Source organism: Protopterus annectens, chromosome 11.part0 (assembly GCF_019279795.1).
Source record: "Protopterus annectens isolate FY-2018-M chromosome 11.part0, PAN1.0, whole genome shotgun sequence".
Classification (NCBI taxonomy): domain Eukaryota; kingdom Metazoa; phylum Chordata; order Ceratodontiformes; family Protopteridae; genus Protopterus; species Protopterus annectens.
Window position 1 is genome coordinate 400923901 of NC_056745.1, and position 16218 is coordinate 400940118.

Consider the following 16218-nt stretch of genomic DNA (forward strand, 5'->3'; position numbering starts at 1 on the left):
ATCAGGTGCCAGAATCCGACACATAACACACGCACTCAGGTCACTCCAAAACAAGTACAAGTATGACTCTATGTCATTGTCCATGTGGGTGTGACTGACCTGAGATGCAGCTCCCTGGACTACATGAAAACAGACAAGGTGGAGCTCTCGGATTATGTGGCCCAGGCAGGTATGACCCCAGCCCTGAGCAGCATCCTACAATTGCCCAGAATGATACCACAGTTCAAGCAGAAAATGATTGACTTCAACAATTGGCTAAGTTTCTGGTGTCATTCTAAGGGGATCCAGTATCTGCTTGGGATGACATGATTGACAAGACCTCGATGCTTTGCCAGAGATGGCCTGCATCTGTCACCCCTGGGTTTCCGGGTACTGGTTAAGGCTCTTGCCACCCCTATAGTGCCTTTTTAGGTGGTATCCCAAAGACCAAATTACCACAGTAACAACTATAAATAAATGCAATCTGAGGGTCATACTGCTCAACGCTATAAGTCCAAATCTCAAGAGGCACTCGTTCAAAGCACTCCTCAAAATGGAGAACATCGACATTTGTGCTGTAACGGAGACCTGGTTTAAAGCAGCAGAAAGCACCCCTGCGCTACCAGGCTATAACTCATTCCACACCTTTCGGCCTCAGAACATGGACCAAAGCTCCAAAAGCGATGGTGTCTCCATTTTCATAAAGGATATGCACACCTCCAGACTAGTAGCCCAGCATAACGTATCTGAGATACTCCAGGTGCAACTAACATTGGATTGTTGGCGATTCAGGTCGTAGCCTGCTATAGGTCCCCTACCACCATGTCCCAAGATTCTCACTCCACGTTCCTAAGCACCCTGGAAACTATTAAGATCCAACCTAACACTCTCATACTAGTTGACTTCAACTACCCCTCCCTCAACTGGGAAAACTACTCATGCACCAATGCACTGGCCCAACGCTTCCTGGAATTCATCAGTTTCAATGCCCTGGTCCAGCTCATTCTTACCCCCACTAGAGGAAGCAACATCCTTGACCTGGTTATTACTAACATGGGCAACTGTTGCTCTATACCAATAGTCAATTCCTCCCTGGTTAGATCCGACCACAAACTAAACATCATGGAAATCCACATCTCACACACACACACCCGCAAAGGTATCCACCTTGAAAAACTTCTCCAAAGCTGACTCAGGACTCCTAAAAACAGAGGTGGCTAACTTCCCGGCACCCATGCCAATGGAAAATAGATGCATGGCTGCCGAATCATACACCAATGCACTGTATGAACACGTACATAAATGCATGGAACTAGCCATACCCACAGAACCAAGACGCTCTCCTCCAAAAAAAGGAAGCCAGTCTGGTGGTCCCCTGCCATTAATAAACTCTACAACAGAAGGAAGAAACTGTTGCAGAAAAAGGTGAAGTCCCAAGACTGATAAAATTCCCTTATTAGCCTGGTGTATGATTTGGCGGTTATGCACCTATTTTCCATTTGCACGGGTGCCGTGAAGTTAGCCACTTCTGATTTTAGGAGCCCAAATTCAGCTTTGGAGAAGTTTTTCATGGTGGTTACCTTTGCTGGTGGTGTGGGTGAGATGTGGATTTCCATGGTAATTAGCTTGCAGTAGGATCTAACCAGGGAGGAATTGACTATTGGTGTTGAGCAACGGTTGCCATGTTAGTAATAACCAGGACAAGGGAGAAAAACACAGCATCTACTAGACAATCTATGCAGACATATGGGGAATATGTAGACTCCACAGTGAAGGCACAAGAGACAAGAACTAAACTGGAGAAACAAATGCGTAGTAATGTTATCTACTTCACCTCTGTGCCACACTTTTAATATTAATATAGTTGACTATTTTATTCGGCAGATGCTAGCTAAATTAATGGGCAGATTTGGGTTTAGAATGGTTGGTTTTGGGTGGGTTACACTGCTATGCGGTATAATTGTGTGTGCGTGTGTGTGTGTTATGCAGCATGGAAAGTTACATTTTTATACTGAAATGAATAGAAAATGTCCATATTTAACTTTATTTTTATTCTTTTATTTTTAACTTTATTCTATAATTTTAATGTAAATTACAGGTATAGTTAGGCTTAAGGTTTTTTTTAGGTGGCCTATGGTGTTTACACATTCACTGTAGTTTTTTTTGAGAAGTGCAGATATAGCAGATTCAGAACAATTTTAATAGAGTTGTTGATGTTAATGATGATGCATCAAAACTAAGTAATCTGTAGATGATGTACCAAGAATATGGACAGTGTACAAGATGTGTACTTGTTATCATACCCCGTACCTAAGATTTATTGTCAAGCAAAAATACTAGTTTGTAAGTCACACGATACCATTTTGAAACATAAACCAAAGCATGGCTTAAGCACAGTGACATTAAGAAAATGCAATATATTTAAATATACAAGCAAAGTGCACTGTTGGATGTTAAAAACAGTCAAAAGTATATCTACCTTTTTCTTTATCTTTTAATACATGTTTTTCACAAAGGAAAGTAATTAAGTCCTCCTTCTGATGATTTTTATACCAGTCTTCTATAACATCTTCATATTCTTCAACCATGACATCACACTAGGGCAAAGAACACAGAGCAAAAGATTTAAGAGACTAAGACATACCATGTGCTAAACACAGCACTAGCTTCTTCTGACTCTGAGCATTAAGGAAGATGCACATTATCATACTGCATTAAAAGCCAGTACAGTAGACAGACGATTACCCAAACTAATTGGGACCTAGGGTACTTTGGATAACTGAACATATTACTGAACCGGATAAAAACTTCTAACATTTCTTCTGCATGCAGGAATACACTTTTCAACCATTCAGTGATTTCAGAGGACAGTAAAGAATATTTTTCACACACAAGCTGCCTACAAGCTGAAAAAACATGCTCAAGTGAGTATGTATAATGTTTACATATTCAGACTTAATGATTTTTTTTACCCGAGAACTTTGGAAGACTGGTTCGGATAATTGAGGTTTCTGATAACTGATGTTCAATAATCGACTCTCTACTGTAAACACTTATTGCTTACAGAAACATGTCCTGTAGTTGGGGAATGACTGGAAGAGAGCTAGTTGTCCTTTTTTGTTGATGAAGTGGGTCAGGCATTCTGCACCTCCTTTTAATTCCTTGGTCTAGAAAAAGTCATATGCAGAAGGCAACAGCTACAGCAGATATTGCAGATATACAGTAAGTTAAGAATCTCCAAGCTGAAAGGCAGGGAAGCTGGATATACGGATCAGAAAAAAATGTCAGCACCTTACTACCTATCATTCCTTGCTAGACAGCAAAAGGCACACAGACAAACTATGGGAGACTAAGAATTCCCTCACCATCCTCACACAAAAAAAGAAGTGAATGAATTTCTAGACTTGGATTCAAGTCCCCATGTATTTCCTTAACAGTGGCAAATAAACAAGATAGTTAAATTCTGCGTTACATAAGTTATTCCTCCACTCTATACTTTAGTAATGCATGCATGCATGCATTCACTGTGTCAGCTGATCTTCAAGACAACTGACACATAGGTACCGATTCCAGCAGTGCTTACAATCCACTTCTTTTCTTGACTCAGAAGGGTATACCTATGGCAACTAACAGGTATGCATGTAATTCTATGATTTGCATTTTTGACCCCCTCCCACTGAAAATGGAGGAATATATTTAAACGCATATAAAATAATAAGCTTGTAATACTCACTGCTGCTATACAGTGGATATAAAAAGTGTACACACCCCTGTTAAAATGCTAGGTTTTTCTGATATAAAAAAATGAGACCACAATATATAATTTCAAAACTTTTCCCACCTTTAATGTGACCTATAACCTGTACAATTCAATTGAAAAACAAATCTGTTAGGGGAAAAATATAAAAAATAAAAAACATACAATAAGCTTGTTGCATAAGTGTGCACACCCTTAAACTAATACTTTTCTGAAGCACCTTTTGATTTAATTACACCATTCAGTCTTTTTGGGTAGGAGTCTATCAGCACGGCACATCCTGACTTGGCAATATTTGCCTACTCTTCCTTGCAAAAGTGCTCCAGATCTGTCAGAATGAGAGGGCATCTCTTGTGTACAGCCCTCTTCAGGTCACCCCACAGATATTCTATTGGATTTAGGTCTGGGCTCTGGCTGGGCCATTCCAAAACTTTAATTTTCTACTGGTGAAGACATTCTTTTGTTGATTTGGATGTATGCATGAGGTCATTGTCTAACATTGTACAACTATTGTCTAACTTTATACCTCTTGTATATAACTTCACATACTACCACTTAACCAACACCCTCATGTTTATTGATCCTTCTCTTTTGTTGTTTGTTCCTTCTATGCTAACCTAAACCTATCTTGAATTTAATTATTACTTACCATTTTGAATCTTTGCCGTTTGAAGCTAATTTATAACTAGACTATACCTTTTGCTGTAACTGCATTTTCTTTTAACATGCATTATTTTTTATGTAATAATTTTACTGTTTTGATTTATTTTCATTTGTAGTCCTGTTATATATTAGCTTAATTTTGGAGCTTATCTCCCCGGGCCTCTACTGAAAATGGACATGTATCCAGTTAGACTAGACCGGTCAACAAATGTAAAATAAATAAATAAAATAAATTGTCGTGTTGAAAGGTGAAATTCCTCTTCATCTTCATCTTTCTAATAGACGCCTGAAGGTTTGGGGCCAAAAGTGACTGGTATTTGGAACTGTTCATAATTCCCTCCACCTTGACTAAAGCCCCAGTTCCAGCTGAAGAAAAGCAACCCCAAAGCATGATATGACCACCATCATGCTTCACCTTGGGGATGTTGTTTTGGTGATCCGAAATGTTGTTTTGCTCCAAATGTACCTTTTGGAATTGTTGCTAAAAAGTTCAACCTTGGTCTCATCAGAGCATAACACATTTTCCCACATGCTTTTGGGAGACTATGTATTGTTTTGCAAATTTTAGCTGGGCAAGGATGTTTTCCTGTGTAACAAAAGGCTTCCATCTTGCAACCATAGGCCAGACATACAGAGAATACGAGAGATTGTTGTCACATGTAGTACACAACCAGCACTTGCCAGAAATTCCTGTAGCTCCTTCAGTGTTGCTGCAGGTCTCTTGGCAGCCTCCCTGACCAGTTTTCGTCTTGCCTTTTCATCAATTTTGGAGGGACGTTCAGTTCTTTGCAACATCACTGTTGTCCCACATTTTCTCCACTTTTTGATGACGGTCTTCTCTGTGTTCTATGGTACATCCAATGCTGTGGAAATTTTTTTGTACCTTTTTCCTGACTGATACCTTTCAACAATGAGATCCCTTAGATGCTTTGTAAGCTGTCTGCGAACCATGGCTTTTGCTGTAGCAGTCAACTGAGTAAATGTCAGGAAAATCCTACTAGGACAGCTGAACTTTATTTGGGGTTAATCAGAGTCCCTTTAATTAATGGCAGGTGGGCACCCAAGAAGACTGAATGCTACACTTAAATCAAAAGGTGCTTCAACAAAGTATTAGTTTAAGGGTGTGCACACTCATGCAACCAGCATACTGCACATTTTATATTTTCCCCCCTAACAAATTTGTTTTTCAATTGAATTGTACAGGTTACAGGTCACATTAAAGGTGGGAAAAGTTTTGAAATTATTTATTGTGGCCTCATTTTTTATATCACAACAACCTGGCATTTTAACAGGGGTGTGTACACTTTCTATCCACTATATGTGCTACATAGTACCCCACCAGCCAAAAAACCCTTTTCCATCACCCACATCCCCCGGAGTCTTTTAAAGTTCTTTTCTATTCCTTCTAGCATGTTGAGGGATCAGTTGCTAGTGTCCTCTCCTGCTCAGCTGGTGAATCTGGGAATATTGAGGCAATGTTACAATTGTCTCATGTACATGGACAACCCTCTCCTTCTCCCACAAAACACAAATACATGCGAGAGATGCAACTATATAGCCAAACTGGAGGCTGAGCTCTCTCAACATAGGACTGGTAAGACCAGACAGGAGGAGAAGGTAACCACACACACCACAAACCCAGTCTCACATAGTACTATCACAACTTCAAATCATACACATAAATACACAAAGACATACTCGGAGGCTCTGATCAAAAATCTACCAAAACAGCAGAGGCCACCAAAGCAGACACCCAAACAACTGCCACCTCAGGACACAACAAATGCAACACATAGACCACACAGTCAGTGTGCCAAACAGTCACAGCCCTTAAGGCCAAACACAATGCCAGACACACTCGTCATTGGTGACTCCATAGTCAGACACACTGACGTCCTGCTCACCAGATTGAGCAAGGAAAAGGTCACAGTAAGCTGCCTGTCGGGTGCTAGAATCCGCCACATAACGCAAGCACTCAGGTCTCTTAACAGCAGATACAAGTACAACTCTGTCATTGTCCACGCTGGTGTGAACGACCTGAGACGTACCTCCTTGGACTACATGAAAAGAGACATAGAGGAGCTCTGTGATTATGTAGCCCAGGCAGGTATGACCCTGACATTGAGCAGTATCCTACCTTCACCAAGAATGATGCCACAATACAGAGACAAGATGATCAGCTTTAATAATTGGCTTAAACTCTGGTGTCATTCAAAGGGGATCCAATGTCTGTCTGCCTGGGATGACATGCTGGACAAGCCACGCTGCTTCGCAAGGGACGGCTTGCACCTGTCACCCCTGGGCTTCCGGACATTGGCAAAGGCTCTTGCCACCCCCATAGTGCCTTTTTTAGGCAAGGCTCAAATTCTAAACCTACCACCCTAGAACACAAAAAGGAAAAAACTAAGGGTAATGCTGCTCAATGCCAGAAGTCTCAACCTCAAGATGCACGCACTCGAGGCCCTTCTCAGTATGGAGAACATCGATGTCTGTGCTGTGACTGAAACCTGGTTCAAGGCTCCCGTGCGCACCCGGCACTATCAGGCTTTACCTCATATCATGCTCCGCCCCAAAATCCGGACAACACCAAGAAAGGAGGGGGGGTGTCTATACACATCAAGGACACTCACACCACAAGGTAGGTGGCAACGCTCGATGCATCGGAAACCATCCAGGTGCAATTAACCATAGGCAAGACTGCTCTGCAATTTGTAGCATGTTACAGGCCACCCTCTCAATCTCAGGAACCTCACATAGCTTTCCTGAAAACACTGGAGGGTATAAATGTATCTCCAAACACCATCATACTAGGTGATTTCAACTACCCGAATATAGACTGGGATCACTACTCAAGCCCCAACACTCTAGCCCAAAGGTTCCTAGAGTTCATAAACTCAAATGCCATGGAACAACTAGTCACCATCCCCACAAGAGGAGATAACATACTAGATCTCATCATCACGAACATGGGGTCACAATGTTCAACACCGGAAGTATACCCCTCACTGGTGAGATCAGACCATAAACTAATCTCACTGGAAGTCCACATCCCGCCCCCATCTGAGATAAAAAAGACCACAGTGAAGAACTTCTCAAAAGCCGACTTCACACTTCTAAAGACTGGTGTGGTCTCTTTTAAGGCCCCCGAGACTGCGGAAACCATCACTCAAGCCGCTGAATCACTTACAAATGCCTTCTACCAGCACCTACAGGACTGCATGGATCAGGCAATCCCAAACAAAACAAAGACTCTTTGTACCAAAGGCAAGCGTCCAGTCTGGTGGACCCCAGCCATAAACAAGCTCTACAACAAAAGGAGGAAGCTACTACAACATAGAGCAAAATCCTTAAAAGGGAAAACACCCTTGATCATTATAAGTAAAAAACTAAGTTCTCTCATAAAATCATCCAAGGCAAATTTTGAGAGAAAAGTCGCTAAGGACTCAAAGGACAATCATAAGGCCTTCTTTAGCTATGTTAGAAACCTGGGAGGAAACTCCCAGATATGCTCAGAATTAGTTCAAAATGATGTAAAAATTACTGAACCTACAGACATTGCCAACATACTGGCTGACAGGTTCAGTGCAAACTTCTCTCCCCCAAAAGGTGAGATATCTATACCAGAGAATTATAGCCCCCCCAAACATCTCTAATGCTCAGGTGAGAACTGCTCTCTCCAAGGCAAACAACACAGCATCCATGGGACCAGATGGTGTCCCCGTATGTGTGCTCCACGAACTCAATGAGGAATTAAACCCGCAGTTAGGGCAGCTGTTTAATCTTAGCCTCACCTCAGGATACGTGCCTAAGGAGTGGCGTACGGCAACTGTGGTCCCACTTCACAAAGGCGGTGCTTCCACCGACCCGGGAAATTACCGTCCCATCAGCTTGACAAGCTTGATCTGCAAAGCTATGGAGAGGATCATAATGGAACTCATAAATAAAGACATAGGAGACTTGCAGACTTTGGATCCGACCCAGTTTGGCTTTGTCAAAGGCAGATCATGCCTTTTAAACTTGGTTGACTTTTTCGAGACAGTCACCAAGGCCATTGATGAAGGAAAGGCAGTCCACACAGCCTACCTCGAACTGGCAAAGGCTTTCAACACAATACCTCACTCAGGTATCATTGAAAAACTCATCAGCTTAAATGTAAACCCATACGTCACAAGATGGGTTGCAAACTGGCTAAGTGACAGAACCCACAGGGTCAGAGTTGCTGGCGCCATGTCAGACTCAAAGCCTGTCACAAGTGGTGTCCCACAGGGCTCAGTCCTGGGCCCTCTCCTGTTCGGCATCTACTTTTCAGAAGTACAAGCAAACACAGGAGGATTATGGCTGACAAAATTTGCAGATGACTGCAAACTGGGTGCCATAGTCAAGAACACATCTGACACAGATATCCTACAGAAGGTTCTTATAGAAACGGATAACTGGTGCCAGAGCCATGGCCTAAAGTTAAATGCCAAAAAATGCATAGTCATACCCTTCGGGAAAAACAAGGTTACTTCCAGCTACCATATAGGCGGCAACCCACTAAGCACAGAAGAGGTTATCAGGGATCTGGGGACCCAGGTTGACAGTAACCTTTCATTTGACACTCACGTTGCCAAAGTAGTTAGGAAGACCTTCTACATTGCCCACCTGATCATGAAGGGATTCACATCCAGATCAAGGGAAGTCATCGTCCCCCTGTACTCATCACTCATCAGACCAATGATTGAGTACAATGCCCCAATCGGAATGTGTCTGACACGACACCTGCAGCAACTGGAAAGGCCCCAAAAGTTCCTCACCAAAAGGATAAAGGGTCTCAAAAATATGTCCTATGCTGCCCGACTGAAGGAACTTCAGCTCTATTCAGTCGCTTACCGTCTGCTCAGAGGTGACCTGTGTCTAACATACAAGGCCATGTCCAACCCAGAATTGATGAACATGCTTCACCTCAAAAAATCTAGATCCCTCAGAACTACAAAGGCGGGAGACTTAAACCTTGACACGGTTATTAATAGGACGTGCTGGAGGGACATATTCATCACCCAGAGACTCCCTATGCTGTGGAACAAAATCCCGGTACATGTGAGGCAGAGCACCTCGCTGGCTTTGTTCAAGAGAAATCTTGACCAATGGATGGGAGATCGCAGATATACCCCAGGGATTATCTCAGTGTCACTGCTTGACAGAGGCACAGCAAAATAATGGGCATAGTATCCTCCAAACTAAAGGGGTGGCGAAAGCCACAAAACTCTGGGCTAGGCTTATAAATGCCCTTGGGCAGATAGCCTAGTACGAACCTATGAACCTATGAAGGTTACTGAAAAGACAGTCCCAGTCAAAGGGCTGGAGGGATGTTAACAAATATCCTTTGCAAAAGGCCCTCTCAAAGACCATCTGATATGGCACATATTTGCATATCAATTACATATTACTTCAATGGACTATATGCAATGGGTTAGAAAGACTTCCAGGCAATAACCAGAAATATATAGGGGATGTAGTCAGAAAGCAGACAGGACACATGGTTAGGGAGTTAGAAAGCAAAGCCCTTCAGCACAAATACACCACAGGAATATTTTGGAATGAGAGACTTAAATATGCTGTTTAGTTAAGGTACCCAACAAAGACAATGGCTGCAACACAAATATCAAGTCTCAAAATCATTACAGGTAGCAAACTCTCCTGATGAAATCACACACAAGACCATTTGGCAACAGATGATTACGTGACAGTTTATTTGGAAAATATTAATTTGATACCTGCAATCCAGTCCCTACAAGGAGCAAAGCAGTCAACCAAATGATCCAATTTTGTAAAATCATGCACTATATGGAGATAAACTGGCTCTGTATATGCAAGGTGTGAAGGATGCCCCAAGATACCATCCCAGAAGGATATCAAGAACATAAATGGACTTATTGAGTAAAAGCTCATAGTGCATCTTCAAAAGAATGTAAGAACTGGTACTGAGGGACATCTGTTTTGTGTGGAATATCAGGTAGTATGAGACACATTAAAGCTTAAAGCTTAGAAATCTGCATGAAGGATATAATGACTGCCATGGACAAAGTCTTTGATAGATGAGCAAGATGGCTCAAAAAGGAAGATGCTTAAACATGTCCATTGTGACAGTTGGGTTCACAGAGGTAAAGGGTTCCTTCATAACAGAAAACACATGCAAAACCATCTTCACAAACTATTTAATCAGACACTGCTTAGACAAAGTCCTGTTATGCATCATAAGCAGATGCACCAGGGTGTTAAAGATATTTTCCTTGATCAAAGTACTCTAGGCTGAATAGCTGACTTTGTGAAGTCATCCAAAAACTTATGATCATCAAATGAAGATGAAGGGAAACACTCTTCACCAAAACAGGTAATCTCTCCAGTATACTGCAGCAGAAACGTATCAAGTGTGGAACTGCCTTGCAGCCTCAAGCATGTCTAATGTTTCCCCTAGAAGATATAAGATAACTGTTATTACAGAATGATTCAAGCCAAGGAGATAGTGAACATCCTACCACAGAACTAAAGCACCTACAGCTCAGAATTATAATATTTAGCAAAAGTAAATCTGAAGTGCCTGGAATGAGGATCTGATGGGCTCATGGGATAAGCTCAGACCTTTCTGCTGTAAACTTAGTCAACAAATGCAGACTTAAGAATGGAGAGAGAAAATTTCTCATCACTCACTTTTTGCTCCACACCGATGAAGACAGCAAAAGTACAGAAAATTAGCATTCACCATGTTCACAGAAAAATCAATTTCTAGGGTACCACATGCCTCAAAAACAGCAGTTCTTTTACAGAGCTGCAGCTTTTGGAGAAGTCTTATTCCGTAACTCAATGGGTCTTTGGTAATGCTTGATTTTTCCTTGAGAAGTGGGAGGCCCCAAGAAAGACTTATTGCATGATGGTCAATAGTTATACATGCAGGTCTTTCTATAAGAGGAGGCAGGGATGCACGTCCCCCTCCCTCCACTGTTGTCTGGATGCCAAGCTATTCCTGAATACAAAAGTGACCACCCCCTTTCAATCCATCTTGCTGTTATAAAAATAGTGACTCTCCACTAAAACATAACTTTTTAGACAGGTAAAACTTAAGTTACCTACTTTCACTTCTAACTCCACTAATGCACACTGCAGTGTTTAGGATAAACCATTTTTTTTTCATCTTACCTTTAAGCATCCCTGTGACTAGCACTTGCTTTAAACCCTTTCGGAAAGCACTAGGAAGTCTTAAACTGTTACAAGCATTCAACTCTCCTTGTTAATAAGGAGAAATTAACCATAGGCACTAAACAGCCTATAATTCCAAAGTACCTTGCTAAGGTAAAGGAAAACAGCTCTTGTACTTAACAAAAAAAAAGCACCAAACCAGGCATGTCCAAGGATAAGCCTCCGGTGATTTCTCCTGTCCACCTGGTGAATCTGGGCATACTGGGGTAATGCAGCAATTACCTCATGTGCACAGACAACCCTCTCCTCCTACCACCCAACACTACAACCTGCGAGAGATGCACTTACATAGCCAAACTGGAAGCAAAGCTCTCTCCACCCAAGATTATGCTAGACTGTCAAGAGGAGAAGGTTAACACCCATGCTACACCTCAAGCAACACATAGCCCTTCTAAACCAACACCACCAACACCCACACATAGCAACACTACACCCACATATGTGGAGGCCCTTAACAGTAACCTGCCCAAGCAACAAGGACCTCCGAAGCTGAAATGCAAACATACACCAATCACAACCAAAGTGTCACATAGCTAACAAAACCAGTGTGCCACCCAACAACAGCTCTTAAGGCAAGACAACATACCCAATACTTTAATCATAGGTGACTCTATAGTCAGGCACACTGATATCCTACTCACCAGGCTAAACAAGGAGAAAATTACAGTCAGTTGCCTGTCGGGTGCCAGGAAACGCCACATAATGCATGCACTCACGTCACTCCACAACAAGTACACATATGACTCTGTCATGGTCCATGTTGGAGTGAATGACATAAGACATACCTCCCTGGACTACATGAAGAGAGACATGGAAGAGCTCTCAGACCATGTGGCCCAGGCAGGTATGACCTTAGCCCCGAGTAGCATCCTGCCTTCGCCCAGAATGATACCACAGTATAAGGACAAAATGACTGACTTCAACAACTGGCTAAGCTTCTGGTGTCATTCAAAGGGGATCCAGTATCTGTCTGCCTGAGATGACATGATCGACAGACTATGATGATTTGCCAGAGATGGTCTGCACCTGTCGCCCCTGGGTTTCAGGTTACTGGCTAAGGCTCTTGCCATCCTTATAGCGCCTTTTTTAGGCAAAATTCAAAGGACAAAACCACCACCGTAACAGGTACAAGCATGCAAAATCTGAAGGTAATGCTACTCAATGCAATAGGTCTAAACCTCAAAATGCACTCTCTCGAGGCACTCTTAAAAATGGAGAACATCGATATCTGTGCAGTAACTGAGACCTGGTTCAAGGCTCCAGAGAGCACCTACCTACAATACCAGGCTACAACTCTTACCACACTTTTCGGCCACCAAACCAGGACCGAAACACTAAAGGTGGAGGAGTGTCCATATTCACCAAGGATATTCACAACACCAAGCTAGTTGCCCAACATAATGCATCTGAAATTCTCCAGGTGCAACTAACACTAGGTAAGACTGCAATCCAAACTGTAGCTTGCTACAGATCCCCCCCACCATGCCCCAAGATTCTCACTACACCTTTCTAAACATACTGGAAAATATTAAGATACAACCAAAAGTACAGTTGTGTACACTTACCATAAATGTAGATGTTCGAGTGTATTCAATGTTGCTGTCATCACATTTGGGTTATCTGCTTGCAGTAGCCCTCAGTCGGCCTGATTATCAAAGTCTTGGGTCCTGCGTCGGTTGCAGTCTCATCTTCCGTGACGTCAGGTAGTCAGGGGTATAGAGCATGTGGCCGACGCCATTACATCAGTTTTTCTTGCCACAGATGTCAGGTGCCCCCCAATGGGAAGCAATTAAATATATATATGCCAGGTTATACCTCCAACAAAAAAGCAAATACACCAAAAAGCTTTTAAGCATAGTAAAGGAGAATAGAGGTATAGCCAAAAGAAGTTAGGGGGCTGGAGGGAGGGTAACCAGGACTGCAACAGTGAATACACTCGAACATCTACATTTATGTTAAGTGTATACAACTGTGCTATGTTCTTCGTGTTTCACTGTTGCAGTCATCACATTTGGGTAGATTCCCATAGCTAAGGATTGGAGGAGGAACTTGGATAGCATTAGGACCAGCTATAAGGCCCTGCAGAATTGCAGTGGCAAAGCCAGCTCTGGATTTAGAGAAAATTGGCAAATGGTAATGCTTGGTGAAAGTAGGTACAGAACTCCAGGTTGCAGCTTCTAGGATGTCCCTGGTAGGGACACCTCTGAGAAAGGCTGTAGAGGTAGATGCAGCCCTGGTTGAGTGTGGTCTTATCCCCTGTGGGATAGGTTTTCTATGGTACTTATAGCAGAAATTAATGCAATGGCCTATCCATTTAGAAATGGTTTGCTCTGAAATGGCCTTCCCCTCTGCCCCTGCAGCAAATGCCACCAGCAGTTGTTCAGACTACCTTTGAGGGTTAGTCCTGTCCAAGTAAAATCTAAGTTGTCTGTGCACATCTAAGGAGTGCAGTATCCATTCCCCTTTGTTCTGTGGATTAGAAAAGAAGGTTGGCAGATGAATAGACTGATTAAGAGTCACACTGGATACTACACTGGGCATAAAGGAGGGATTGGTCCTGAGGGACACCCTGTCCGCATGAAAGATGATGAAAGGTTCTTCTGCCATAAGGGCCTGTAATTCAGATACCCTTCTTGCTGAAGTGATTGCTAAAAAGAAAGCTGTTTTCCAAGAAAGGAATTTTAACTCTGCACTTGCAGCTGGCTCAAAAGGAGGGAGAGTGAGTTTTTCCAATACAAAGTTAAGGTCCCAGGCTGGAGTAGTGGCTCTCCTGGGTGGTCTTAAGTTTTTGGCCCCTCTGAGGAACTGCTTGAGCAGTGGATGAGAGAAGAGGGCGGTTTTGTGTTGTAATGAGCTGAAATGGCTGAGGCATGAATTTTGATGGAGGAAAAAGAAAGGCCCTTTGTGAAGCATCGCAGTCAGGTATTGAAGAATCTGAGGTAAATTGGGTGCTGCTGTGCCCATCCCTTGAGTTTGGTTCCAGGCACAGAATCTTTTCCATTTTTCAGCATAAGATTTTCTAGTACTTGGCCTCCTTGCCTCCAAAATGACATCCAACACTTGTTTACTGAGAGATGGTAACGGAGAGATTAGGTAATTATCCAGGCTGCCAGGTTCAGGGTTTGAAGCTGAGAATGCAGAATCTGGCCCTCCTGCTGTGACAGCAGGGTAGGGGTCTGAGGCAGGTGCCATGGAGCCAGCAGTGACACACTGCGCAAGAGGGGGTACCAGTGTTGGCGTGGCCAGTCTGGTGCAATCAGTATCGTCCATGGTTTGTCCTGTTTGATCTTTAGTAGTACTTTGGGGAGGAGAGGCAGAGGAGGAAAGGCATAAACTGATAGATTTTTCCAGCTGAAGGACAGGGCATCCACTTTCCAAACTTGTTTGTGGGGAGTCATTTGTCCAATTGGCAGTTCTGGTGGGAGGCAAACAGGTCTAGATCTGGGCTTTCCCATTTGTTTATCAACATGTTGAAAGTCTTTGGTTCCAGTTTCCACTCGTGTGGGTCCATGAAACTTCTGCTTAGTTCGTCTGCCAGTGTATTTAATTTTCCTGTCAGGAACTGAGGCTGCAGATGCACTTGGTAGCTCAAGGCTGTGTTCCACAGAGCCATGGCTAGTCTGTAGAGGGGGTATGAATGGGTACCCCCCTGCTTATTTATGTGCCACATAACAGTGGTGTTGTCTGTCTTTACCATTAATTATCCTGGAAGAATGTGGTCCTTGAAGGCTGTCAGAGCATTCTGTACAGCTAACATTTCTTTTTGATTGATATGCAGGTGCATTTGATTTGGGTTCCATTTGCCCTGAATGCACTTCCCTGTCAGGTGAGCCCCCCCCATGCATAGTATGATGCATCTGTTTTTAGGGTTTGGGTGGCAGGGGGTAGAGTGAACTGTAGTCCCTTGTTTTGGTGGCATACCCCTGCCCACCAAAGGAAATCTAACTGTAGGCAAGGTATGATAGGAATCATTGCTTTTAGATCCTGAGAATGTTGACACCATAGGCTTTTTAGATACCATTGTAGTTTCCTCATATGCAGTCTTGCATATGGAATTAGTAGAATGCAGGAGGCCATGAACCTCAAGGCTTGCAGTATTTGCCTTGCAGATAGCAGGGTTTTTTTGGCCATTAGTTTGAAGTAAGTTGTCAAATGAATTTGTTTCTCTGGAGTGAGGAAAGTCATCTGGGAAGTTGTATTCAAGCTTGCTCCCAGGAATATAATTTGTTGACAGGGTACAAGATGTGATTTCTTTTCATTTATGGTGTACTCCAGAGAAGTTAGCACCTTTTGTACAAATGCCAGATGATTCAAAAGTATGTCCTGGCTTTCTGCCTGAATTAGACAATCGTCCAGGTATGGGTATATTTGAATATTTCTTTCCCTGCAAAATGTAATGACTGGAGCTAGGCACTTTGTGAATACCCTGGGCGCAGTAGATAAGCCAAAGGGCAGTGCAGAGAACTGATAGTGCATGTAGCCTGCTTTGAAGCGTAGGTATCTTCTGCAAATTCCCTGATTGGGATGTGCAGGTAGGCTTCCTTTAAATCCAGTGTTGCCAACCAGGCATCCTTGCCTAGCAT

General features: G+C 42.9%; 1 protein-coding gene across 1 annotated transcript in view; it reads right to left on the minus strand.

Moving 5' to 3' along the window:
* LOC122815417 (protein canopy homolog 3-like) overlaps window positions 1-16218 on the minus strand; it is a 549901-nt gene that overhangs the window by 29984 nt on the left and 503699 nt on the right. The window contains exon 5 of the mRNA XM_044087893.1: window positions 2459-2576. Coding sequence (XP_043943828.1) covers window positions 2459-2576 — 118 coding nt within the window. The remainder of the gene's footprint in view (window positions 1-2458; window positions 2577-16218) is intronic.